The sequence below is a fragment of the Myiozetetes cayanensis genome, unplaced genomic scaffold (genome assembly GCF_022539395.1).
Source record: "Myiozetetes cayanensis isolate MyiCay16 unplaced genomic scaffold, myiCay2020 scf5-8, whole genome shotgun sequence".
NCBI lineage: Eukaryota > Metazoa > Chordata > Aves > Passeriformes > Tyrannidae > Myiozetetes > Myiozetetes cayanensis.
Window position 1 is genome coordinate 115,056,545 of NW_026087742.1, and position 26,256 is coordinate 115,082,800.

Genomic DNA, 26,256 nt, shown 5'->3' on the forward strand with positions numbered 1-26,256 from the left:
CAAAAATAAAGAAATAAAGAGATTTACTAAAGGTCCTGTCAGAGAGGAGTTGTTTTCACTGGGGGTTGTGGGCAGATTTAAGGGAGAAACAGGAAAATTGCTTCTCGTTGCCTTCCACTCACAAGCAGTTTGACATCTTAAAGATCAGCCTTCCACCAGCTCAGGTTGCTGCAACCTGGCCTTGGACACTTCCAGGGATCCAGGGGCAGCCACAGCTTCTCTGCCCAACCTGGGCCAGGGCCTGCCCACCCTCCCAGGGAAGAAATCATACCTAAAAATCTGTCACACAACTTAAAATCTTGTCACTTGTTTAGGAAAGTAAATGACTGGATTTAAAAAATTAAAAAAAAAGAAAGGTTTCTTTACCCTGTATTTCATCTTGAGCAGATCCATGATCCTCACAATGTGTGGCCTGCATTCCTGATGGTTTTCCACCAGGTGAGAGGTCACAGGACATGACTCCGTGTCCACCTCTGGGACAAAAGCCCACTTGTACCTGAAAGAAGATCCCTGGATGAGAGGAATATCCCTGTTTGGATCATAGCCAGGCACAGCCCTGGTTTCTTCCTGAGAATTTGTCTTCTAGTTCGTAACTACCCTGTCAGGATTTGAAAGCAACCACCCCCACAACATTCCCACGTGTGTGCAAAGGGAAAACAGGCTCCATCTTTCCCCTTCTCCCACTTTTTCCAGGTTAGAATCTTCCTGTTTCGCCATTATTAAAACCTCTGTCATTCCTCGGAATTGAAACCATTTCCCCACTCCAAGGCTCGGGTGGGATTCAGCCACACCCAAGCCTTCCCCGAGGAGGGGTTTGGAAAGCAGGGAATCCTTTCCCGAACCTCCCTCGGCTTTTCCAAGCTGGGCCTTACATTTGGAACAGGTGCATCCTGTCGGGGGGGAAGGAGAGCGCCGTGTCCAGGAATTTACAGGCTGCCAGGTAGAGGGAGAGCTCGTTGTGCTGGATGTCGGCCCCGCTGGCGTCCCCTGCCCTCTGCCTGCTCGTCCTGCTGCTGCTCCTGCGCCCAGATCCGGAAACAGTCGATTAAAACATAAATCCACGGAAGGTTTTCCATCGGCATTTACAGAAACAAGCACTGGCACAACTGGTTTTATTGGGTAGGAGATTGTATGAAAGGAATTGTGGGATTAATAAGAAGGCTGGTAGGAGGAAAATAAGCTAAAATATATCAAAAAAAGGGCAGTATGTTAAAATATTCAAATGCTGACTTGGCATTTAAATCTTATCTTTGTATGCAATTAATAATTGTATATATATTTTATATATATATAATACATATAGTATATATATACTATTTATATACTATATATTAAATATATATTTATATATTAAATATATATTAAATATATATTTATTTAGTAAATATATATTTTATATTAATTACTAAATGACTATATTAATTTTTATATTAATATAAATTATAGGCTAATAAATAATATAATAAATAATAAAATGAACAAAGAATAAATAATAAAATAACTTATATTCATATAAAAATATTTTATATCATTTTTATATTAATATTAAATATATACTTTAAAGCATATCACTGGTTTAGATAATATAAAATAATAAATAAAATTTAATATAATAATTATATATAATTATTACACAATTATAATTATATAATTAATATTATAATTACTATACATAATTACTATATATAATTATTCAAATTAAATTTAATATTTGTTATATAAAATGAAAATCATTATATAAATATATATTAAAATTATTTGTATTTTATATTAAAATTTTATAAATATACAGTTGTCATAATTATATAATTCATAATATAAAATAATCCTAAACTCTGACTCATCAGCACCAGAAATATAAAAGTGCAATACCAAAAAATCCTGTTGGCTCCTCCCTATCCCAGAGAATGAATGAATTAATTAAAGAAATTAAAACTGGCAGGTACAGAACATGCAGCTCTCACGATTTCTCTCTCAGACAAACAACAAAACTCACTTTGATGGTTCCTCTTCCTCAGTCAGATCTTCTTCCAGCTGTAGGAATGTCTGGATCTTCAAAGGAATAAGTTATTTGTGGGGATGCTGAAATGTTCACACAACCCCATCCCAAACAAAAGTGACCCTTCCCAGACTTTGAGTTTACCTTTATGACTCGTAACAAATTAATAAATCAGCCAAGAGATTCAAAAAAATGAATCAAAAAAGAATTTCCCAATGGCTGCGTTAATTTTTTTAACCCCAAATTATCAGACCGATGTAAAAAACTATGAAAACATTTCCAAACAGGGAGGAGGAAAAAAGGAGAACTGGGGAAAAAACCCCACTAATTAGTTTGGGACAACTCCTCGCTCCTTACCAGTTCTGTCACCATAATTGGCCACAGCGAGGTGAGATGCTGAGGAGAAATCCTCAGCAGGAGGACCCTGAAGAAGAGGAACATCTGGGCAGCCACCAGAGAGGTCTGGCCCACACGCAGGTTCTCGGTCAGTCGTTCTGGAGGAAACATAAAAGAAGTAAAAAAAAACACAAAAGTTTTCTTGAACTTGGGAAATAAAAAATGTGGAATCACAGAATGGTTTGGGTTGGAAGGGACCTGAAAGATCTTCTAATTCCAATCCCCACAGGCAGGGGATTCACCAGCCCAGGTTGCTCCAAGTTTATCCAACCTGGCCTTGGACACTTCCAGGGATCCAGGGGCAGCCACAGCTTCTCTGGGCAACCTGTGCCAGGGCCTGCCCACCCTCCCAGCCAGGAATTCCTTCCCAATATCCCATCTAGCCCTGCCCTCCTTCACCTTAAGGCCATTTCCCTTGTCCTGTCACTCCAGGCCCTTGGGAAAGATCCCTCTTCCCCAAAATGTTTGGTTTGTCGTCAGTTTTGGGCTGAGCCCTTTACATTCCATGAACAAAAGTGGGATTCAGACAAAGCCTGAAGATGTGGTGGGTTTTTAGAGCACAAAATTTGGTCAAAACTGACTTTTAAGGAGAAAAACAACAGGTCAGGAGTGGCTGGAAGGTTGCCACAAAATAATCACGTTTCCAGACCACAGGTCTTGAGACACAGATTCCTGTCTCTCCTTAATTAGATAATTTATTTGTTAGAATTCAGAGATTAATAAATTTTATTAAAAATTAGGAAGAAATGGAAGTATGTGTGGGAAAATAGGTGATATTCCTTTCTTACAGAATGATTTGGGTTGGAAGGGACATTAAAGATGAGCCAGTTCCAACCCCCTGCCATGGGCAGGGACACCTTCCACTAGCACAGGTCGCTCCAACCTGGCCTTGGACACTTCCAGAGATCCAGGGGCAGCCCCAGCTTCTCTGGGCAGAGGGATCTGTGTTCCAGCAGGCAGGGAAAGGCAGTGGGATGGCAGATCTCACCCTGGATCAGGGGCAGGTACAGGTGGTACTGGTCGGTCTCCCCGCTGAAGACGGCGAACGCCTGGCGCTTCAGCAGCATGGCCTTCTGCTCACAGCTGGGGTACAGCTTCAGGGCACTGCTCTGCATGTCTGGGACAGAGAGAACAGTTATCTGCCATGCAAAGAATGCCTGTGTTTTGGGCTGCAAATAATCCCCACGTTCTGAAACCTAAGAAAAAAAATCTCCGTGTTTGGGTCTGCTGATGGCGAATTCACCTCGCCCTGCAAACCTTCACTACCCTTTTAAAAGGGCTGAAAAAGAGGTGAAAGCTGCCTGGGGCAAATTTAAGGGGTGTTATCCCACCCTTTCCCCAGGAGCTGTTCTTCCACACTCTCCCCAAGCCTGAATTAGAGGTCAAAGCACATGACTCCAAGGTTTTCTGCACGGGCTCGTGCCAGCTGCGGACACCTGCAGGCTTTGGCAAAGCCTCCTCCTGGGAAAGGTCACGCTCGAGCAACTCAAAATTAGGGCAAAACGTGAATGCAGGAGCCCAGCACAAGCATTTCTACAACAAAACCACCTCTGGTGTGTTTTAGATGTGACCAAAATACAGACTTAACTCAGCACAGGCAATAAAATTGACAATACGGTCAATGAGGCTGAATTAGCAGTGTCACTGTTTTGTTGCTCCATCAGGAGATTAAAAATGCAGTTGATACCTCAAATGCAAATGGATCCCAACCTGCAGCAGAGGGGAGCTCTCAGCAGCTGGTACTTACTCATCAAGTCTTTAAACATCGTTTTCTCGTGTGTCAGGAGATGGTCAATAATGGACCTCCAGCTGCAGGGGATGAAGGAGGGATTAGATGATCAGGGAAAGCTTTGGAATGGGTTCACCTGGGGAAAGATGCTTGGAGTGCCACAATCCCAGGTCTTACTGAGTGCATGAAGTGTCCATCTGGAAAAAGGAGGGATCCATGTACAACTCCAGCACTTCTTTTTTCCAGGCTCTCTTGGTGTAGGCGTATCCGCTCAAGGAGCTGAGCAGCTGAGCACCAGCACGGAAACTGGGAATGTTGTAGGCACTGGGGGAAGAGGGGGAAAAAAAAAGATAAATAGGTATTTTTTTAAAGTAAAGTTTATGTTTATAGAAAATAAAACTTGGGATGGTGGTTTTAAACTGCTGGAGGGCAGAGTTGGATGGGATATTGGGAAGGAATTGCTGGCTGGGAGGGTGGGGAGGGGCTGGGATAGAATTCCCAGAGAAGCTGTGGCTGCCCCTGGATCCCTGGGAGTGTTCAAGGCCAGGTTGGAGCGACTTGATCTAGTGGAAGGTGTCCCTGCCCATGGCAGGGGGTGGAATTAAATGATCTTTAAGGTCCCTTCCAACCCAAAGCATTCCCTGATTCTATGACCTGTGTGTCCACTGGCTGGGAAGTGGGAGCAGGAGCTGGGCAGATCAAAGCTGTTTGTGCAGAAGCAACTCCCAATCTGGGGAGGTATTTCCAGACTGGACACATCACAGCAAACAGTCCAGCCTTGTCTCCACTACAGGTGTCAATCAAAACTTCCCTCCAAAAACCAAATTTCCAACGCACTTTGAAACCCTTGGATATCACCCATCACCTTTTGGCTGAAAAACCAGGCACAGGGTAGGGACATATCCTGCTCTTCCTGCTTCCTGGTGTGCCCAGCGCTCTGCTGCCCCATCCCAGAGTCTCTGCACACTCCCTGACCAGCACAGAGCTTTGAGGAAAAGCCAAAAATCCAGGTGAAGAGAGGAAAAGCCCAGAGGGAACGTGCAGAGGGAGCCTCACCTGTGGTTGCGCAGGTAAGGAAAGACGTAGTAGAGCAAACGGGAGATCAGTGGCACGGCCTTGTCCTTCTCATCACTCCTGTAAACCATGTCCAGGAGAGAAGCAAGGACCTCAAAAAAGCAAAAAGAACACCTCTTTGAACCCAAATTGTGGCCAAAGTGGGGAACACATTCTAGTTTCAGGCCATTTGATCTGCCTGGAAAACTTGATGTTTACTCAAGTAAATTAAACTGCTTAATAACATCAAAGCTTCATAATATCCAAACCCCACCTCTGCTGAATAATATCAAAGCCACCCCCACAGATGAGAGGGCCCTACTTACCTCTGCAAGGAGAGAAAGGGCTTGGACGCTGTAGATTGAAGGAGCAGAGGCAGAAACCATTGAAGATGGGGCCACTGATGTATCTGAAAGAGGCAAAATAATTCAGTGTTCTCTTCAGGCACGTCCAGGTTTCGCTGCTTCCTAAATTTGCCTCCCAAACAGAACTGTTGTTTGCACGTTGGCAACACAGTGAAATGTAAATTCCTGCAAGCCACACACCATCCAACACCTCGGGCTCTTCAAGGCCTCCAGCAGGGGGGTTAAAGGGAGCAGGAAGTCAAGAGAAAAGCACTTTACCGTTCACATCGTCCATGTTGAAGTCATCTGGTAAAATCTGAGGCTGAGCTTTCACTTCCAAGTTCCTGCTCAGCCAACTGGTCTGTTCCAGGGAAGAACCAGCCACGGTCCCTACGGCCTCCAAGATTTTTTGGGTCACCTCCTGTAAGGTGACCAGAAAAAGTGGCATCAGGTGGGCACTGTCATCACTTGGTGTATTTAATTCCCAGAGCCAAAACTGCAGCCACATTAAGTGGTGCTTGAACTGTTGTGGTGAAATCACCGCCAGGACAGGAGGGAAATCCTGCTCTGCTCCACCTCTTCTTTGCACAACAGCTGAGCTCAGAGTCATCTCCATTGCCAAACACACCTTCAAGGCTAATTAGGGAGCTTCAGGGCTAATTAGGCCACTGATTTTCCTGGAGAGCTCTGAGATCTCAATATTGACACACTACCCAGGCAGAGCAGCTTTGAAAAGCTCGTGGTTTCACACAACCTTTGGACCAAAATTTTGTTGGTCCCTCCTGTCTGAGTCTCCCACGTTTACCAGGCCTCAGCCAAAATGTGTGGATGCACATCCAGGCATTCCCAAAAGCACAGGGGAAGTTTCAGACACAAAGGACAGGTCAGGCCATCTCCACTTTCACTCAGATGCCCGGTGCCAGAGCGAGGGACCGAAAGGTGAACGTTTCTCCACTGTACCTGCAAGTCTTTTTGGTCTTTTTTGTTTTCCAGACTGGGTGTCCTGGTCACAAAGTCATTCAGGGTGCTGTGGGAAAAACAATTCCCTCTGGGTTAGTGGCTGTAAATGCCTGCCAAGGCACCCCCAACCCTTCTGTCTCCCACAGTACCTGAGCAGAAGGAAGTGGCCAGGAGGAGCCAAGTTCAACTGCACAGACTCTTTGAGGAGCCCCAGCAAGGGCTGGAAGTTCTCCTGCAGGGCTGAGACAGGCAGCCTGCCAAAAAAAGAGACACCAAAACACACCTGAGTGTTCAGTTCTACTGAATTTAGAAGTTCTCTGTCCATTCATTGGGCAACACAGAACAGGTGAGGAGAAAGGTCATAAAAAAATCATAGAGAGGTGGAATGGTTTGGTTTGGAAGGGACCTTAAAAATCATCCAGTTCCAACCTGGATGGGCAGGGACAAATTCCACTAGACCAGGTTGCTCCAACCTGGCCTTGGACACTTCCAGGGATCCAGGGGCAGCCACAGCTTCTCTGGGCAACCTGAGCCTCACCACCCTCCAAGGGAAGGATTTCTTTGTAATATCCAATCTATCCCACTCTGGCAGTTTGAAGCCATTCCCCTTGTCCTGTCCCTCCAGCCCTTGGAAATAGTCTCTCTCCATCTTTCCTGGAGCTCCTTCAGGCCCTGCAAGGCCACACTCAGGTCCCCCCAAAGCTTCTCTTGTCCAGCTGAACAATCCCAGCTGTGCCAGCCTTTCCTCCCAGCAGAGCTGCTCCAGCCCTGGGATCCTCTTGGTGCCTCCTCTGGGCTCTCTCCAGCAGCTCCCTGTGCTCCCTGTGCTGTTCCCAGGGCTGGAGCAGCTCTGCAGGGGGGTCTCACCTGAGGGGGCAGAGGGACAGAATCCCTCCCCTAGAACAAGCAGTCAGGCTTGTGATTTGCTCTCTCTAACATGATCTTGCCTTGCTTTTATAAACACTTACAAGAAGAATGCACTTTTCCACCTTAAAACTGTCTGGAGTCAAACAGAAAATTCTCCTTTACAGTGACTGATTTACCTCTGAATGAAAGCATAACTGAACTGCAGCATCGGGATGTCCACGAGAGAAGACTTCTGCAAAACAAAGAGCAGAACCACAATTATTTGCCATCAGAAAGAAAATGAAGGCCCAGGCTGTGCAATATTTGTGTTCAGTGGTTTTAACACGCCCTTCAAGTGAAGCCACTTGTAGTGCAAGAGATGGCCAAAGTATCTGCACAGCAGCACAGGACAGAAATGCCTCGCTGAGCCACCAGATCTGCAGCAGCTTCCCAAAAATGTCCCCATCCTCAGAGTTGGAGACCCCCCCACCTTTTCATTCCCAGCAACTGTGGAATCACAGAATGGTTTGGGTTGGAAGGGACCTGAAACATCTTCCAGTTCCAGCTTCTTGCCACGGGCAGGGACATTTTCCACCAGCCCAGGCTGCTCCAACCTGGCCTTGGACACTTCCAGGGATCCAGGGGCAGCCACAGCTTCTCTGGGCAACCTGAGCCTCACCACCCTCCAAGGGAAGGATTTCTTTGTAATATCCAATCTATCCCACTCTGGCAGTCTGAAGCCATTCCCCCTTGTCCTGTCACTCCAGCCCTTGGAAATAGTCTCTCTCCATCTTTCCTGGAGCTCCTTCAGGCCCTGCAAGGCCACACTCAGGTCCCCCCAGAGCTCCTCTTGTCCAGCTGAACAATCCCAGCTGTGCCAGCCTTTCCTCCCAGCAGAGCTGCTCCAGCCCTGGGATCCTCTTGGTGCCTCCTCTGGGCTCTCTCCAGCAGCTCCCTGTGCTCCCTGTGCTGTTCCCAGGGCTGGAGCAGCTCTGCAGGGGGGTCTCACCTGAGGGGGCAGAGGGACAGAATCCCTTCCCTAGAACAAGCAGTCAGGTTTGTGATTTGCTCTCTCTAACATGATCTTGCCTTGCTTTTATAAACACTTACAAGAAGAATGCACTTTTCCACCTTAAAACTGTCTGGAGTCAAACAGAAAATTCTCCTTTACAGTGACTGATTTACCTCTGAATGAAAGCATAACTGAACTGCAGCATCGGGATGTCCACGAGAGAAGACTTCTGCAAAACAAAGAGCAGAACCACAATTATTTGCCATCAGAAAGAAAATGAAGGCCCAGGCTGTGCAATATTTGTGTTCAGTGGTTTTAACACGCCCTTCAAGTGAAGCCACTTGTAGTGCAAGAGATGGCCAAAGTATCTGCACAGCAGCACAGGACAGAAATGCCTCGCTGAGCGACCAGATCTGCAGGAGCTTCCCAAAAATGGCACCATCCTCAGAGCTGGAGGCCCCCCCACCTTTTCATTCCCAGCAACTGTGGAATCACAGAATGGTTTGGGTTGGAAGGGACCTGAAACATCTTCCAGTTCCAGCTTCTTGCCACGGGCAGGGACATTTTCCACCAGCCCAGGCTGCTCCAACCTGGCCCTGGACACTTCCAGGGATCCAGGGGCAGCCACAGCTTCTCTGGGAATTCTATCCCAGCCCCTCCCCACCCTCCCAGCCAGGAATTCCTTCCCAATATCCCATCTCTCCCTGCCCTCTGGCAGTTTAAAAGCACAGCCCCCTGCCCTGTCACCATCTGCTCAATGGTGATGTTCTGCAGAACCTTCTTACCCTGAGGGATCAAATCACAGAAATCCACCTTCTGGAAAACAAAACTTCCTCAGGAGCAACAGAGAATCCCACATTTAAGAGAAAAACCTTCTAACAGTGCTGAGCAGACACACTGGGACAGATCCAGAAGAGAATATATGAAGAAAATGGAATTATCTCCGTGCTTACCTCTTCACCCTTGATCTGTGCCGGTTTCTTGACCACCTCTTTGATGAGATGTAAAATAGTGTCAATCTTCAGCGTGTTGAGGGCACAAATTAAGTCCACAAGAACAAGCTGAGATGCACTGGCCACTGGAAGAATCTGACAAAACAAGACAAAGCCCTCAGAGCCCTGGGCCACACAAAGCAGCTCTTTGTGTGATCAACCAAACACCGAAAACTTATGCAAAATGTGAATTAGAGAAGTTAAATCAAATGCAAACCCCTTTGCCATACAGGTATTTTCTCCCTGTAATATATAGAAATATACATAAACCGAACTTTTTCATCAAAAGAACACTTTAATTATGGTAAAATGAAAAGAAAGCTCAGGATAAATGCTCAGTTCCAGAGAACACTCCAGCTCTGGCCTTTCTCTGGACATGGAATTTGATTCGTGGTCTTTAAAATATAATTGTCAAACTGCAATCCTAAGATTGCAATCCAGTGTTGAAGAAAAAAACCTGCCTGTTAATTCTAGACTCAAACTGCTCCACTGCCCTTAATTTGATTATTTATTTAGGTTTAATTGTAGTCCTGCTGCTTTTTATAAATGAGAGCACTTCAGATTTTTCAGTCACTTGTAAAAAAAAAACCCAAAGAACCCAAAAACAAGCCCAGAGTTTAGAACCCATCACATAAATGCAACATTTGCCTTTACACTGGACAATTAACGGTGCCTTTCTTGACTTTCACCTTGGTTTTACTCTGACTCCTGTGAGGTTTCTTGCTGTTCCAAACTGCTGCAATTGCTGCCATCAGCTGCATTCCAAGCTGGGCTGTCAGTGGATTCAGGAAGTCCAATATTTTCATTCTTAATGTCTGTAGAGTTGGGGGGGGAGGGATAAAATAACTGTCAATGCCTCACTTTGTAAGGCAAAATATCTCGAGATATTCAGAAAATAACAAAAGAACTGTGTAAAATGCACTGGTGAGGGGGGGGAAAGTTTAAAAGGAATCCTACTTTGGTGGCTTTAAAATAGACTGAAGAAGAGCCTTTGGTTGTTCCAAAGAAGTCAGTTGGTCTTTTTTGGGAGTCTTCCCTCTTGATGACGCCCCAAAGCAGGGACAGGGTGTTGATGATCCGAGGCAGCTCTTCCAGGATGGCATTCCTGGCGTTCCTCAGGTTTGCAGGTTCAGCTAAACACGACTAGAAAAAAAAAAAACCACAAAAAAACCCACACCAAAATATAGATATTAAAATAGAAGGGTTTGGGAATGACAGAGCAGAGAAGCTCCACAGGACTAACGTTTGCATTGCCCAGAACATCTATTTAAACTTAATTTTCTGTCTTCAAATAAAATCGAGCTCACCCTCCATCCCTGAGCTTTGATTTAGTTCAATTCTTGGGGTGTGCTGTGAGGTTTCTTTAAGGTTTAATCTTTTTGTACAAGTGGTTTGCTACTTGTATTCACCTCTGAGGAAAAAAGGGCTGTGGGCTCTGCTGAGCTGGAGCTGAGTTCTCAGGTGAGTGGTGGGCATTAAAACTTACCTTTTTTGTGGGATTGGGATGATCCAGAAGGCAGAAGTGCCCAATGGTTGTCAGACCTTCCAGAAGGGTTAGTGGGTAATCAGGTGTCACGTTTTCTCTCTTGGAAGTTAAGCTTTGGAGGGGGATAAAAAACCCAAATAGGTTAAGAGGGCAAGGGGTATTTCCTTGATTAAAAACTCCATTCTTATTTCTATTCAACAGTTAAAACTGGAGTGATCAGACTGGAATATCAAAACAAAGGATTCCCAGACTATTCTTGGACAACCCCATTTCATTGTTTTAGAACTTTATTATCCACCTGACTATAAATCTTCAGCATTCAATATTTTTCTCTACTCCTTTCACTTATTGCCTGTTCTGAACAGTCTCTCTGTGTCTCTCCTAAATTACTCCTCCCAAATCCTCAGTCTTGTCCAAACTGGGAACTTCTTTTCTTGGATGGAAGGCAGAGAAGGGAGACAGGCAACATCACAGCTGCTGGTTCCCTTTCCTCCCTTCCTCCAAATTCCTCCCACTGCTGCAACAACCCTGTCTCCACCTCCCCTGGGGCTCCAGGGACAGCAGGATTTGAGGATCAGACCAGGGAGTTCCTACACACTCACTGCTCTGCACAACAAACCCCACAGCGCTGCCTCTCACCTGGCAGATGTTTTGGGGGATGCCTTCACAGCTTCATTCTCGTACTGCTTGACGAGCTCATCCAGGTTTTTACAGATCTGTACCACGAACGGTGCCACAGTCCAGCCCAAGGATTTCCCAAAATAGGGCAGGGAAGACGTGACCAAGCCCACCCAAGTGGGATGCATCCCGTGGCCGTACTCGGGCTGCAAACCCCTCACCACGGCAGAGACGAACAATCCCTGGGAAGTGATGGGATGTGGATAGACATACTGCATGGCACCGATGGCCTGCTGGAAGTTCAGGGCCTGCTGCCACTCCTTGGAGAGGTCTGGCTGATTCTCCTGCTCCTCGGGGCTCTGCCCGAGGTGGTGCTCCAAGACAATCAGCACCTGCAAGAGCTTCAGCAGCTCGATCTGCAGCGGGTGTTCGCTCCAGATTTGGTCGTGCCCAAAATTGATGAGGCTCTCCTCGAAGAGCTCCTCCTCAGCCCCAGGGCTGGCTCCATCTGCCAGGAGCAGCTGGTAGCGTTTCTGGCTGACGTACATGGAGGCTGACAGGGACAGGAGGACGAACTCCTGCACTTTGCACCTCGCCAGCAAGCTGCGGATGAACTCCACGCTCCTGCTCTCCGCCGCCTTGGCCACGGCGGCCAGCTGGGCCACCACCCGGATCAGCACCTCCACGCTCTTCACCTGCACGTCCCTGTTGCCCAGGAGGTCCCTGTGGGTGACCTTCAGGCAGCAGGGGTAGTAGGAGCGCAGGAAGCTGAGGCAGAGGTAGGTGAGCAGCTCTATCAGCAGGGAGTGGGGACACACGGTGGGCGACTGAGGCTGCAGCTTCCCGTAGAAACTCTGCCCGACCAGAGCTTCCTGGTGGCGAGCCAGGAGGTTGTAGATGAGGTTCAGGTGGGCTGTGGAGCTGGTGTCCATGCTGGTGCTGGCCACGGCCTCGATGAATTCCTTGGGGTTGGTTTTGAGCACGGCCTCCAGCACGGAGAAGGCGTAGAGCACCCGCCTGGAGTCGTAGGGCTGCAGGTACAGCAGCATGTGCTTGAACAGAGCCTCCACCAGCTCCTGCTTTTCCTTCTGCTGCTTCAGCAGCCTGGAATGGGTGATTTCCTGCAGCTCCAGGTCCACCTCCTCATCGCTGGACAGGGATTCCGAGGCCTGAGTCCTCTCGGAGTCGGCGCGCACCAGGTCGGGCGCCGCGCTGGACCGGGAGCTGTCGGACAGGAGCACCTTCCCGGGATTTGGGGCCTCTCTCTCACTGCCCTCATTGCTCCCCTCTTGCAGCTCCAGAGAGGGAGAGAAGGAGGAGGTGTTCTCGCTGTCGTGGCCCGTGCTGGTGTCTGCAGACTCCGTGTGCTCGCTGTTGTCTTGGTCACCGTCCGCGTCCCGGGAAATTGTGGCATCACAAAGTGCGTCATTCTCAGGCTGCTCAGGTTTTAACTCCACTTTCTCCGGATCTTTTTCCACTTCTGCCCAAATGGCCTCCCTGTCCACGGTGGTAAACTGGCTGAGGGGAAGGTTTTCCTCGGAGTTGCTCTCGGACATGGCAGGCTCTTTCAGAGGGGCCTTTTTCTTGCAGAGCCAATCGTGTATAAAGTCTGAAAAAAACCACATTTTTGGGGGGTCAAAAAGAGCACATTATTGCCTATTTCACACATAAAATAATATCACAGTTGGAAGGGGTGTTTAAAGGTCATCCAGTCAACACAAGGTACTTTATATTGAATAAATCATTGCAAGAAGAGAAAGGTTATAAATCTACTCTGCTCTAGCCTCGTATTAATTGTAATGAGCGGGGTACAAAAATGAGTTAAGGTAAGAATTATTTCTTTTTTAAAGTGGTAGAGCAGCTCTAACTTAGTGTAAGCAGAGAAAATAGGATCCAAACATAAAGCATGTGCTGTTCCTCTGGATGGGACAATTGTCCTTTTTATGCTTCCTGAACACAAAATCAGGAGATCAGGAGGGAAATGAGAAGGATATAGCAGCAGAGAGATTAATTAATTACTTAATTAATCAATTAAAGAGCTAATGCTCTCTTTGATTAAACGCTGTGGAACAAGCTCTGTGTTGGTTGTTTTAATGTCACGTTGAGGGAATCACGGACAAAAGGTGTCTGGAATAAAGAAACCTGGAATAAAGAAACCAGAGACTCCCCTGAGCAGGAGCTGAGGAAAACTCAGCCTGGCCAAGAGCAGCTGTACCTGCTGAGTGCTGCTGTTTGATGCAGTGGATGGAGGTGCGCTGTGTCCGGGGATGCAGCAGCAGGAGCAGCACCGGCTCCAGGATCCGGGCCACGTCGTTGAGGGACAGAGCCCGGATGAGCCATCCCTGAGCCGCCGCTCCGATGGCCCCGTCCGAGCAGTTCAGGCTGTCCAGGACCACAAACAGGGACCTGAGGGGGGGGAGAAAACACCACAGAGACGGCTGAGAGGCCCCCCAAAAAGCAGGCAGTAAAATCCTGGGAATGGGCAGGGAGCACGCTCAAGGAAGCGGCAGCCGATGGATCGTGGCTGGGTCGTGCACGTCCTCCTGGGCTGAGCTCAGGGACACCTGGATTTACAGGGACAAGGCCACACAGCTCCTCACACTCAGATTTCAAAGTTCTTCCCTGTATATTTATTTAGAAAGAGTCTCATTTTGCACCAAGGTCTGGTAAATAGGAAGCAAAACTAAAAGAAGATCATTTTTTTTTCCCCTACTTCTTCCATAAGTAGCTGGTGCTGTTTTCCTTTGGAAGACAAACCTAACCCGCTCCAAGATAAAAAAGAATGTCTGCTATGCAGAAACCACTCTTCACAAATGAAGTTCTTTCTGTTTTTCCAGCACTTTCCTTCACCCAAGAAACCACTCCCTGCACTTGGAGTGCTCTGCAAAGCAGTGCAGGGAAGTGGAAAGTTCCATTTTTTACTCTCCCTCTCCAGAGGACTCTTCCCCAAATCAGAAAAGGAGGGACTAAAGCAGGACAGAATGAAATATATAAACACAACGATATAAATGCATAATATAATGAAATAAAAATGTGATTCCAAGCCAGTGGAAAACGGGAAATACCTGTCGAAGGAGCGGTTGTGAGAGGTCACTCTGCTGCCTTGGATCTCTCTGGTCAGATGCCACATGACAGAGAACCTGAACAGGGCCTCCAGCCTTGTCCCCTGGGAAGGAAAACGAGACAGGCACTTGTCACAAAATGTGCTGTCAGTTGTTAAAGAGCTGCTCTGCCATGAAGGGATTAACAGTAATTAATTAATAACTGGCTGGCTTTAAAATCCAGCTTATTCTGAGCACCAAACACCAAGGTGGGCACGGGGTCAACAGGATGATGACAGACATTTACAAGGTATTGAAGTTTTTGGAGTATGAAGGTTATAAAATCAACCCAGAAATAAGGGGATTTTACATTTTTTGGTGGAAACACTGATGAAAATGGCAAGTTTTTAGATACTGCAGGATTTGGGGTGAAACTAAAAAAGCTCCAGCATGGACTGACAAAGAGTTTGTATCCATGGATTAAGTTCAGCAGTAGCCCCACGATGAATAAATCCCAGGGAATTGCAAAGGCATGGACAGAGTCTGTCAGGACGATGGGAATGAAGACATGGGGTGGAAGGGGAATTTGGGAAGCACTGGATTCAGGCCTCACCTTATCCCTGTCCAGCAGGGCGTGGCAGATGATGTCCTCACAGATGTTTGCTGATGGGGCCAGGCAGTGCAGCCTGTAGAACAGCTCCACACAGGGAATGTGGTGCTCCCGAGTCTCCTTGTTCAGCTGGTTCCAGAGCACACAGGCTACTCTCTGAGGAAAAATAAACAAGTAAATATAATAAATATAATCATAATCATCATCATCCTCCTTCTCCTCCTCATTTCTTTCCTGATTTCCAAGTTTCCCACTGCATTAATACCCCTGTGTTACCAAAAGGGATCTCCAGTTTTGTCTTAGAATCGTGGAACTCTGCGAGTCGGAGGTTCAGGACAGGGAAATAAAAAGAAAAGGAGATGAAAAGGGGCACCTGGTAGAAATCTGTTTTCTCTGAGATCATCTTCAGGACTGCAGGAGCGATGGGAGGGAGAGTGACCATCTGCAGCTTGCCCAGGAAGGGGTTGTGGCCGGACACTTTGGAGCGCTTCATCCTGTCCTCGATGACCAGAGCCAGGGACTGGGAGTGGTTGATGACCTCCAGCAGGGTGAAGATGGACACGTTCTGCACGTAGCAGTCGCTCACACAGCAGCAGATGGTCATCAGGGACCTCAGCCACAGCGGGAAGGTGGCATCACAACCTCCTCGGAAGGGAACGGAGACAAAGGGTTAAAATAATCTCCAGCTTTGGGGGTCACATTCCCAAGAATTCTCCGGTCAAGGTCACAGGACTGAGAGGCAGAAATTACTTCCTAAATCCTAAATCATGCTGACATTGTCAGTGTTTCATAGAATCAGAGTTTGGGTTGGGAGGGAGCTAAAGATCATCTCGTTCCAACCCCCTGCCATGGGCAGGGACACCTTCCACCAGCCCAGGGTGCTCCAAGCCCTGTCCAACCTGGCCTGGAACGCTTCCAGGGATGGGGAGCCCACAACCTCTCCATGTTTTCCTCACTTTTCCCAGCAGGAAGGTCTTACAGGACCCCAGTAACCCGGTAACCAGTGGTTAGAGCTGCTGTTTTCCAGCTGTCACTGTCACAGCCATCTCCAGAGGGCTGCTGATCCAGGGCTGCTTTCCCAGCAGCATGGAGCTGTATCATCCCAGAACCCACCAAGCACACAGGGAACTGGGATGGCTGACATCCAGTCAAGCCATCTGTGCCTCTCCTGAGGGAATAATGCCAAGCAGAACAGCTGACCCACGGAGATGATGGGAATATCACCACTTGGCCGAGGAAGACAGCAGAAATGGGGAGTGGAGTGAGGAAGAGAACCCAGTTTTCCAGTTTCTATCCCCTCTCCAGTCCCTACAAACCTATCTGTCAGCTGGCCTTCAGGCCAATAACTAAAGCTAAGGAATGGGCTGGAATTCCAAGGACAAACAGGCCCTCCAGTTATCCAAGATTATTCCTACACGTTACATTGGACTCCTTTGAATTCAGAGTCTTTAATAAATTCACAGGCAACTTCAGCCCTGTCAAAAGGTTCTCTAACTGGCCCTGGTCACATGTCTTTGCAAATCCCTAAGCTTTTTTATTAAAAAAAAGCCTTTTCCACTGCTATTCCCATCCTCAGAGGCTCAAGTTGCCCAGGAAAGGAATCTCCTCTTACCAGGAGCCTCAAACAGAGAGAGGTACAACTGTTCCATCTCCTCCTCCGACAGGTAGACCGGGAATGTGGTGCAATCCAGCAGAAGGTGACAAGCTGCAGAGAAAGCTTCCTTGCAGTCACCTTTCAGGGGTCCCAAGACCAGCATCACTTGTTCCAAATCCCACTCTTCTTCCTCCTTCTCCTTCTTATTCCCGGAGTCGTGGGCAGGGAGCAGAGGGTCGGAGCTCTTGTTCCTGAAGGGAGAGCCCCTGGCTGAGAACAGCTCTGAGAGCATTTGTTTCACCTGAGGCACAGTGATCTGCTTGGCATCCCAGGGGCTCTTTTTCTTGCTGCCACTCTCAGGGAACCTGTATCCGTTCTCCTTCCTCTCCTTCCCACCGGGATTCGTCGCCGCCGCCACGCCCTCGTTGCTCGGCTCGTGGAGCTGCACCCCGAAAATGTATTTGCTGGAAAACTTGGCAACCAGCTCCTGGATGCAAAACAGAGTCTTCTGGATGCTCCCCCCTTTCTTCCAGATGTCATCCCTCTCCAGGGTCACTGTGGGCACCCCCAGGTGCTGGGAGAGCTCCGGGGAGGAAGCGCTCAGGCCGATTCCGCTGTCCTCTGACTTGAGGGGCTGGAACGGAGCCTCCTCCTCCTCCTGCAGCGCTGCCTTGGGATCCAAGGGCATGTCCACATCTTCCTTTGGCACTGGGCTCTGGAACAGGAACATCCATGTGGTTATTGTGGCACTGCCAACAGAATCTTAAGCCGGGGAACAGCAGCGACAGAAAAATCTACTCTCTAAAATCTGCCATTTCCAGCGACTTTTACAAAATCAGAGGATCACAGTTATTTGTCAGCAGTGCCATTTAACTGCCTTTAAAACCCAACAGATGTTTGTACAAACCTCGTGCCTGGACTCAGCAACCACCCATGGATCTGTAGCTACAGGCACTTAGCAAAGGAATTATTTCCTTAAAATCGATGTACCATCAGAACAATGCTGCAAACCCTGGAGTATTTCCAGTCCCAGGCACGCATTTGTTCTGCTGGAAAACCCTGGCAGGCTGTGCTTGTGTGGTTGCTTGATGCCATTTACTCCTCAGTCCTTATCATGGGCTCTTGCACACAAACAATACCCCATTGTGCTCAGCTGAAATGTTAATTGAGAGCCCTGCAGACCTAACCAGCCGTGAAGCTGGGCTTGATTTGGCAGCTCCAATTTTTAGCTGCTGCCTTTGCAAAACCATTCTTCTCAAGAGGCAGGATTGCAGTCCCAGTTTCAGACAAGACCAAACTCCTTCAGTGCCACAAAGAATTCCTAACAAGCCAGAGCTGAACATCCAGGAAGAATAACGAGGCATCAGATTGCTCTGGGAGGAGCCAAAGAGGTGATCCCAGGTTCTCCAAGCCCCATCCAACCTGGCCTTGGACACTTCCAGGGATCCAGGGGCAGCCACAGCTTCTCTGCCCAACCTGTGCCAGGGCCTGCCCACCCTCTTCCTAATATCTAATCTAAACCCATCATTCAATTGGAATCCATTGCCCCTTTTCCTGTCATTCCAGGCCCTTGGAAATACTCTCTCTCTCTCTCCATCTTTCCTGTAGGCTCCCTTCAGGCACTGGAGGAACAGTTATTACAATCTAGGTTTAAGTTCAGAGAATTTGCATTTTAAAGAAGTCATGCCAGTGTTTTAAACACCTATGAGGAGTTACAAAACACCTACCCCATCTCCACTCCCTGTCTCGATGTCCAGGTAGGAAGGGGGCATTTGCACCTTGCTGAGCACCTTAAAACAGGTCTTTAAGGCATGAGTGAGTTCCGGTAAACTCAATAATTCCATGTTTTCCAGGAGAGACTGCACCATGTAGCTGAGCATCTGGGGCAGGTACTGAGTCTGCACTTCAGAGTAGAGCTCCTAAAACAAACCAAAAGCAAAGTTGAAAACAGTTATCACCTCTTAATCCTTCACTCATCACCGCTGGAGAAAGTCGGGGGGGCCTCACCAGAGGGATGACATCGAGCAGAAACACCAGCAGTGTGCAGAGCTCTGCAATTGTCGGGGGAGTGCTGACATTTTCCAGAGGGTATCTCATCTCTGAGGATTTGTTTCTGCAGTGAAAGGGAGGGCACATTGTTATGGAAGCTTTTTGGCATGTCAAAGATTTTCTAGTCACAGTCACTAAAACCAGCACAGAACACTGAAAAGCTTTCTGGAGAAAGAGGAATTCTGACACAGCAGAATAAACCACTCTGTCAGAACCACCTCAGCTGCAAGTGGGATGTTAAAGTGCTGCCAGTTTTCAGGTTAAATCTCTATTCATAATCTTATTACTTAAAGTCTAATCTTTCTTTAGAGTTTAAAAGGGTTAAAAAGAGATAACAGAGAATCACAGAATGGTTAGGCTTGGAAGGGACCTTAAAGACCATTTAGTATCTTTATTTTCCTTCAATAAAGGCCTTTCCACCTTCCCTCCCAACCCTTTTTTCCCTCTTTTGAGAGTAATCTCCTTTGTTCTCAGGTTGATAATTTCCATCTAATTGTTCACCTGTTGGCATTCTTGAATTATCTTATATATCTGGCTGGTTCTGGCACGTGTTACATCCCTTCCAGAATTTAAAAGCTTCATGATTATCTTAAACACACAGCTCTGGAATGACATTTCTTTTAAAGGAGGATGCTACTGCTGGAAAACACAAACACCTGAAACAATCTTCAAAACATCTGGTCATGTAATCCCAGAGGAAATCCGTGCTCAAGGACGTGATCAACAGATTGACCGTTTTGACGATCTCCGACGCGTTTTTGTTCTCTTTGATTGCGCTGTTGGAAAGGGAAAGGAAGAGCAGATGTCAGTGAGGATTCCAAGAGCACACAACATCATAAAAACCCACTCAATCAGCCTGAAATAGCTGGGGTTGGAGCATTTTTTTCTGCCTGATGATGGAAATCCAGCTGTGGAAGTCAGCAGGCAGAGTTGTGTCACCACCCTGATTCGTGGCTGATGTCACTGTGGTCACTCAACCTCCATCACAAGCAGTGAACTTCTTTTTTTTTTCTCTGCTAATCCAGGAGAAATCCACTCTTTGTGGGGGGGGCAAAAAAGGGGAAGCCAGACAAAAATCTCATCTACTCCCCAGAGGGTCACTTTGTTCCACCCCAAACTGCTTGATTTGAGTAACTTAATAAAAACGATCCATTTTCAGCTCAGAGTAGAAAACTCGCCACTGTTACCTGGCCAGGGTGTTGCCACTTTGATTGTAGCTGAGTTTGAGGTCAGAACCCAGGGCATCTTTGCAGTAGGAATAAAAGGCTCTGAGAACCTCGAGGAACAGATCCCCAACCACCTGTGGGCCTGCAAGGCAAGGGAGAAAGAATCCAGGAATTTTCTGGCACGGAAAGGCAGAGCAGTAATTTCTACACTGCACTTCAGTCACTGGGATGAGGCACCTGCAGTAAATTCTACATCAATTTACAGTTTATGTGCCCAAAAGAATCTCCATGTCTGTGGATTTCCACAAGGAAAACAAGCAGATTTCCCAGCACATTTATCACAGTGGCCTTGCTCCCATTTTGAGGGACAGAATCTGGAAAAAAATCAGCAAACTGAGGGAGTTCAAGTGCCTAAATATCTAAAAATCTAATGCCAAATCTAATATCTAACATCAAATGCCTAAATAACTGAAAATCCAATACCTAATTCCAAATCTAATATCTAATATCAAATGCCTAAATAGCTAAAAATAAATAATAAAAATGCCTAAATATCTAAAATAAAGAGGTCTGAGAATAAAGTGTAAGTTAGGAGTGTGCTGGCAACTGCACCTGATTTTCAAGGGTCAGTCCTGCTTTGTAATAATTACCCTACCCTAAACTTGAAATAATTAAAAAACTACTGTATAGAACATTGCAATAAGTGCTTTTAAAAAGAGGGGGAAAAAAGTGACTTAAGAGCAGCAGAAAAGGTCAAAAATTCTTGTTATGTTTTAGTTTGACACCTTTAAATCAGAGTTGCATTTGCTAAATCCACTTCCAAAGGAAGTTAAAGTCTTATTGGCTTAAGGCTCCAGAAGTTTTATTTCGTGTGCTGGCTGGGACAGAAAGATTAAACTGGATAATGCAGTTTAGTTAAATATCCCTTATTTAAAAGGGATTTATAATCCTTTATTTGCAGTTCAGATTAACCCTGAGTTGTCTCTCAGCCAAGTGCAACACATGCAATGAGGGAGTGTCTGTTATCTACTCTCTAAATTAATCAATTTATAAATATTACACATTTACACTGTAAACAACCTTAGTCTCTTTGGCATTTTTTGGCAGTGAAATAGAAGAAATTTTAATGGCAATAGATTTTTTTTTTCCCCTTAAAAACCAGCCCAAACCCACCTAAATCCAGCAGGAGAGAAGTTGGCACCACTGCCTTGTAAACAGACCAACAACTCCTTCTCCTGAAGTCACATTTATTTCTTAGGTAAGACACACAGAATCCTCACCTTTGCTGGCAGTGCTTTGATTATTTTTGAGCAGGAAATGTGCTCAGAAGGAATTCCCTGACCCAGGGAAGGGGATAAACTTCCCAGACCCAGGAGCCTGTGGAATGAGCTGCCACTCAAGTGTTCACTCTCAACACGTCCAGGCTCAATCAACATCACTCCCCTCCCAGAAGGCTTTTAAATCCTAAATATTTGGCAAGTCACTTTGGATTAAGTCTTCATCAAAAAGGTGAACTTGTCCTTTAAAATAGAGGTGGGTAGAGGGTCACCCCTGTGGTGGTGGCAGTTCCAGGGACAGGGAACAGGAGAGCAGCAAATAAACTCCAGGCAACAAAACTGAGCAGAACATTGAGCCAAGGGCAGAAGGGGTTCTTTTTAACTGTCCCCCTCAGATGGCAGAGCAGGGCACAAAACACAGAATCACCAAGGGTGGAAATACTTCCAGGATCATCCAGTCCCAGCACCACCACAATCCCCTAATCCATGTCCCCAAGGGCCACACCGGACACCTCTGGAGCACTCCCAGAGATGGTGAGTCCACCACCTCCCTGGGACACTTATTGTGAGACCTGACCACTCCTGCAGGGAGAAATTGCTTCTGATATCTGATCTAAACCTGCCCTGGTGCAGTTTGAGGCCATTTGTTTTTGTCCTTTCACTTGGGATGTGGCAGATTAGCCCGACCTCCCCCGGCTCCCCCCTCCTGTCAGGGATTGCAGAGCCAGAAGGTCCCCCCTGAGCCTCCTTTTCTCCAGGCTGAGCCCCCCCAGCTCCCTCAGCCCCTCCTGCTGCTCCAGCCCCTTCCCAGCTCCCTTCCCTTCCCTGCACACGCTCCAGCCCCTCAGTGTCTCTTCCAGGAGGTTCCAGAACTGGACACAGCCCTGGGGGTCCCTCAGCAGTGCCAGCACAGGGGACAATCCCTGCCCTGGGCTGTGCCCACGCTATTCCTGATCCAAACCAGGTGCCATCGGCCTCCTTGCCCCCCTGGGCTCGTGTCCAGCCCCAAAGCAGTGGGCAGCAGTGAGAGGAGCAGTGAGGAGCTCGTTACCTATCTCAGGTTTGTCCAGGAGGCTGATGAGGATGCGGAAGGGTTTCAGGTAGGCCTGGTGCTGCTCCTCTGGATTGTCAGACTCGGGGAATTTCTGGTGCAAAATCACAACCAAGCTCTAGTAAAAAGGCAAACATCAGCATGTTACACATCAAAGAGGGATTGTTTATTGCTCTATTAAGAGCTGAAGTGTTTCTAAATTTCAGTTTTGTTTGGTTCCAACTACAAATGGCATTTCAGTTTTCCATCCCAGGGCAGACAAATCAATGGCATCTCATCATCTGTTCTCAAGGGCTGGGCTTATTCAGAGAAGCATTTTTAAATAATTCAGGTAGTTCAGCAAAGATGCTTCCCTTTGGTTTCCTTCAATTCCATTTGTATTGTGAGCACATAAATATTGGGATAAATACAGCACAGCAGGCACCGAGAGAGATGAAAATATAATCACCCAAGGATGTTACCTTTGGGGACAAAAAGTGAAGGACAAACCAAGTGGCACAGGGAATAATTCTTGACAGTTTGTGCCAATACTTGAAAGGGTCACGGATACATCTGTACACCAACCTCAACCAAAAGATCTTTGGAATATTTCCCAAAGAAATAAACAGCCTGGTCTTCAGAAGCTGTGGAGTCTGGAGCAAAGGTCCCACCTTTAATATCAGAGCCTGCAAGAGAAAACAGGGGCAGCAGGAGTAGAGAGGCAGCACAGAACACTGAAACCAAACTGCACTTTTAACCTTTGGCATTTCAACACTTTGCTTCAAACTAATTGTCCAAAGACGTGGCCCCGTTTGAGGCATCCAAGAAACCAAAACCAAGGCCAGATCCAGGCATGGGATCAGCAAGGAAAGCCTTCATGCAGCTCTTGCCCTGGCCCTTTTAGCCCCAGTTAAAGGAGGCAGATGTGGAGGAGCTGTAGCTCTCTTATCCTGGATAACTGAGCCCCTGTGGGAATTACCAGGCTTTTACTTCCAGGAGAGCAAAGTTAAAACATTGCTCCTTTGAGCCACTGCACAGCAAGCTGTGGATGGGACCAGAAATGAATCAGACAGTTTGGGAATTCAGGAGAGTGAAAGGAATTCACCTCTGAAGGGAAGAGCTCTTTGCCAAATGAATGCTGGATTTTATTTAACCCCTCATAAATGGAAAATAATCAGCGCTTTCTTTTCTCCCTGTTGGTTAAGCACTGAAAAAGTTAAGGGGTGCTTAAAAAGGGCCTTTTCCAGCACTGATTGTTCTGCTGTCAGGCATTCAGTGTTGATTATCCCTGGATTCTGTACAGTACCTAACAGCCATGCATACAGCCTTCTGTTGAGGGACATGTCTCTCCTCAGCAGGGTCTGGGTTGCTGCTGACAGGATGTAGATTAGATCAGCCCTGGGCAGCAGAATCGAGCTCTCATTGCAGTCCTGGGGTGGAAAACAAAGATATTTCAGCTCTTTGTGAATGCTCAAACAAGTCAAGTTGGGTTTTGTTGTTTTTTTTTTTTTAACTGGGGATGTTAATGTTTTGAAAAAAGGCAACAAACATCAAGGACAAGGTATTTTGTACAGTAAAAATCTCAAAAAAGGGAATCTGATGTGATTGTGATCATGGAATCATGGAATGGTTTGGGTGGGAAGGGACCTCAAAGATCTTCTAATTCCAATCTCCATGGGCAGGGACACCTTCCATGATCCCAGGTTGCTCCAAGTCCTGTCCAACCTGGCCTTGGACACTTCCAGGGATCCAGGGGCAGCCACAGCTTCTCTGGCAATTCTATCCCAGCCCCTCCCCACTCTCCCAGCCAGCAATTCCTTCCCAATATCCCATCTAACCCTGCCCTCTGGCAGTTTGAAGCCATTCCCTGTGTCCTGTCCCTCCAGCCCTTGGAAATAGTCTCTCTCCATCTTTCCTGGAGCTCCTTCAGGCCCTGCAAGGCCACACTCAGGTCATCCCAAAGCTTCTCCTCTGCCTAAGACTTAAAAATACTTGCTGTGTTCAAAATACTGCCTGTCCTACCAGGCAAGTTGGGAAACAATGGGAACAACTCCTGTTTCAAGTAATATTTTCTCTCCTAGTCTTCATCTGTATCTTAGTTCAGAGCAAACGATTCCAAATGCTGAAATCCTACTTGAAAAAGCTCCATTATTTATTCCACATGAATTTCTCAGGCCTAAATCCCAAATATCACAGAATAACCCTTGTTGTGAAATCACATCTTCAGGCACATCTCTTGAAGAGCCTGAGGAGCAGCAGAGTCTCCTCCACTGCTGATGGGGCACAAGAAACCACAAAATCCATCGATTTTGAAGGCACAAAATTCAGCCTTTTGGCAGTGCCAGAGGTGGGGGCTGGGCTGGTTTCACACAGCACACTTCCCATGGGGCAATCCCAAAATACTCCTCTCACCAGAGCTGTGTAAAAGGGGAAGAAGAAGAGGATTGCTTCCAGAGTGTTCCTTTGCACGAGGACATTGGAGTCCAACACCGACACACACAGAGATTTGATCTGCAAAAAATGGAAACACACCAATTTTTTACTCCTTAAGAACCTTTAAGCTACAATCAAATAATCACAAGAAGGAAAGGAAGCAAACTTGGTTACCTGTCAACAATATTTATTTCAAATAAGAGGATAATTTGATAAACTGAGCCACTTAACTCCTGCACCCAAAATGAGTTTAGTTTTTTATTAAAAGAATGGTTAATACTTACGAAATACTTGATTTTGTAACAATACAAGAAAGTCCCAGAGTTACATCACCAGCTACCAGCCAGGCTGTGATGCCTCACAAAATGCAGATACTCCAGCACTCTAATTAGCCTTCCAATTACCCCATCACTCAAATTAACAGGAACTACCACCTGCTGAAGATTTTCCATTTTGCTGGATAAATCAAAAGCCACCAAACTGCAGAACTGTCCTGCAGAGCTGACTTTGGGAACTCCACATTAAACACTTATCACACAGCAAAGCTGCTCTTCAGCACGAAACGTCTCAAGCAATTTCAAAGCAAGGACCTTTCAGCTTCTTTTTGTGGCTCCTAAAATATTTGTTGTTGTTCTGACTCGAGGCCCGACCTGCTGGTGGTGTGGCAGGTGATGAACTTACTGTGAGCTTGTGATCTGTGCCAAGCATGAACTTCTGCTGCTTCCCAGAGAGCTCCCTGTCGATGTGAGTGACCACGAAGAGGGAAGCAGGGAGCCTGATGGACGGGCTGACCAGGACACTGCCCCACAGAGCTCCATAAAACACCTCCTGGCCCATCAGCAGGGAGAGCTTCACCAGCAGAGCATCTGTTCTGTGTGGAAATACATGGGATTTGAGGGAATTATTCACAGAAATAGTGCTGGAGGTGATGTAATTGGATTGTTTGATTTTCTTGTCTCTGTGTTCCCAGTGCTGCCCTTTCCTGATGGATGGTTTGGGGGTGGGAGGCACCTTAAAAAATCAGCCAGTTCCACCCCCACCCAGGGGCAGGGGCATCTTCCACCTGCCCTGTACAATCAGACAAATCCAGGTGTCCAAAAACAACCCCCTCCACCCTCTGTCCCTGGGCACAGCCACTGGAATTGGGTTCCTGCACTAATTTCTCCAGGAAATTCCTGCAAACATTAAGCCCTGACCAGATTTGCTGCAGGACCTCTGATTGCAGAACTGGGAAATGCTGAATTGGAAGCAATTTAAGCTTATTTCAGACTCTGAAAGGCAATTTTTCCCTGCCCTATGGAATTGTAGTCCTTAATAGTGAAGATGCTGGAAATGTTCAGCCTCAACATCGAAGAAGAATTTAAAAAGCCACCTAAGATACCTCGGTCTTGCAGAACCATTTCCACGAGCAAACTAAAGGAAAGCTGCCTCTTGTTGTTTCTGCATGTTACAAAATGACATTTGATGGATTTCAACCCCAATTTTTCACAGTGAAATGTGCTCTCAGTTCCTGCCTCTGATCCTGTGGGTTCAAGGCAAAGGGGAAAATGATGCCCCCAAGAACAGGGGGGGAAAAAAGGTATAAAACCCAAAGCTGGATCTTGGAAGTTCACCTGCAGTT

General features: G+C 46.9%; 1 protein-coding gene across 6 annotated transcripts in view; it reads right to left on the bottom strand.

The window, feature by feature from the left end:
• DOP1B (DOP1 leucine zipper like protein B) overlaps nucleotides 1-26,256 on the bottom strand; it is a 38,982-nt gene that overhangs the window by 2,777 nt on the left and 9,949 nt on the right. For 3 of the 6 annotated variants that reach the window (XM_050332757.1, XM_050332760.1, XM_050332761.1), the window contains exons 5-36: nucleotides 25,317-25,506; nucleotides 24,615-24,713; nucleotides 23,509-23,632; nucleotides 22,788-22,888; nucleotides 22,224-22,341; nucleotides 19,917-20,037; nucleotides 19,386-19,505; nucleotides 18,688-18,793; nucleotides 18,408-18,599; nucleotides 16,699-17,395; nucleotides 15,460-15,731; nucleotides 15,090-15,242; nucleotides 14,501-14,601; nucleotides 13,651-13,841; nucleotides 11,457-13,044; nucleotides 10,818-10,929; nucleotides 10,289-10,474; nucleotides 10,021-10,146; nucleotides 9,293-9,427; nucleotides 8,513-8,568; nucleotides 6,631-6,735; nucleotides 6,482-6,548; nucleotides 5,801-5,942; nucleotides 5,504-5,586; nucleotides 5,181-5,290; nucleotides 4,302-4,448; nucleotides 4,143-4,204; nucleotides 3,384-3,512; nucleotides 2,357-2,493; nucleotides 1,997-2,052; nucleotides 873-1,019; nucleotides 367-496 (exon numbers count right to left, since the gene is read on the bottom strand). In XM_050332757.1, the coding sequence (XP_050188714.1) occupies nucleotides 367-496; nucleotides 873-1,019; nucleotides 1,997-2,052; nucleotides 2,357-2,493; nucleotides 3,384-3,512; nucleotides 4,143-4,204; nucleotides 4,302-4,448; nucleotides 5,181-5,290; nucleotides 5,504-5,586; nucleotides 5,801-5,942; nucleotides 6,482-6,548; nucleotides 6,631-6,735; nucleotides 8,513-8,568; nucleotides 9,293-9,427; nucleotides 10,021-10,146; nucleotides 10,289-10,474; nucleotides 10,818-10,929; nucleotides 11,457-13,044; nucleotides 13,651-13,841; nucleotides 14,501-14,601; nucleotides 15,090-15,242; nucleotides 15,460-15,731; nucleotides 16,699-17,395; nucleotides 18,408-18,599; nucleotides 18,688-18,793; nucleotides 19,386-19,505; nucleotides 19,917-20,037; nucleotides 22,224-22,341; nucleotides 22,788-22,888; nucleotides 23,509-23,632; nucleotides 24,615-24,713; nucleotides 25,317-25,506 (6,103 nt within the window). The other 3 variants (XM_050332762.1, XM_050332759.1, XM_050332763.1) reach the window with 3 other exon arrangements.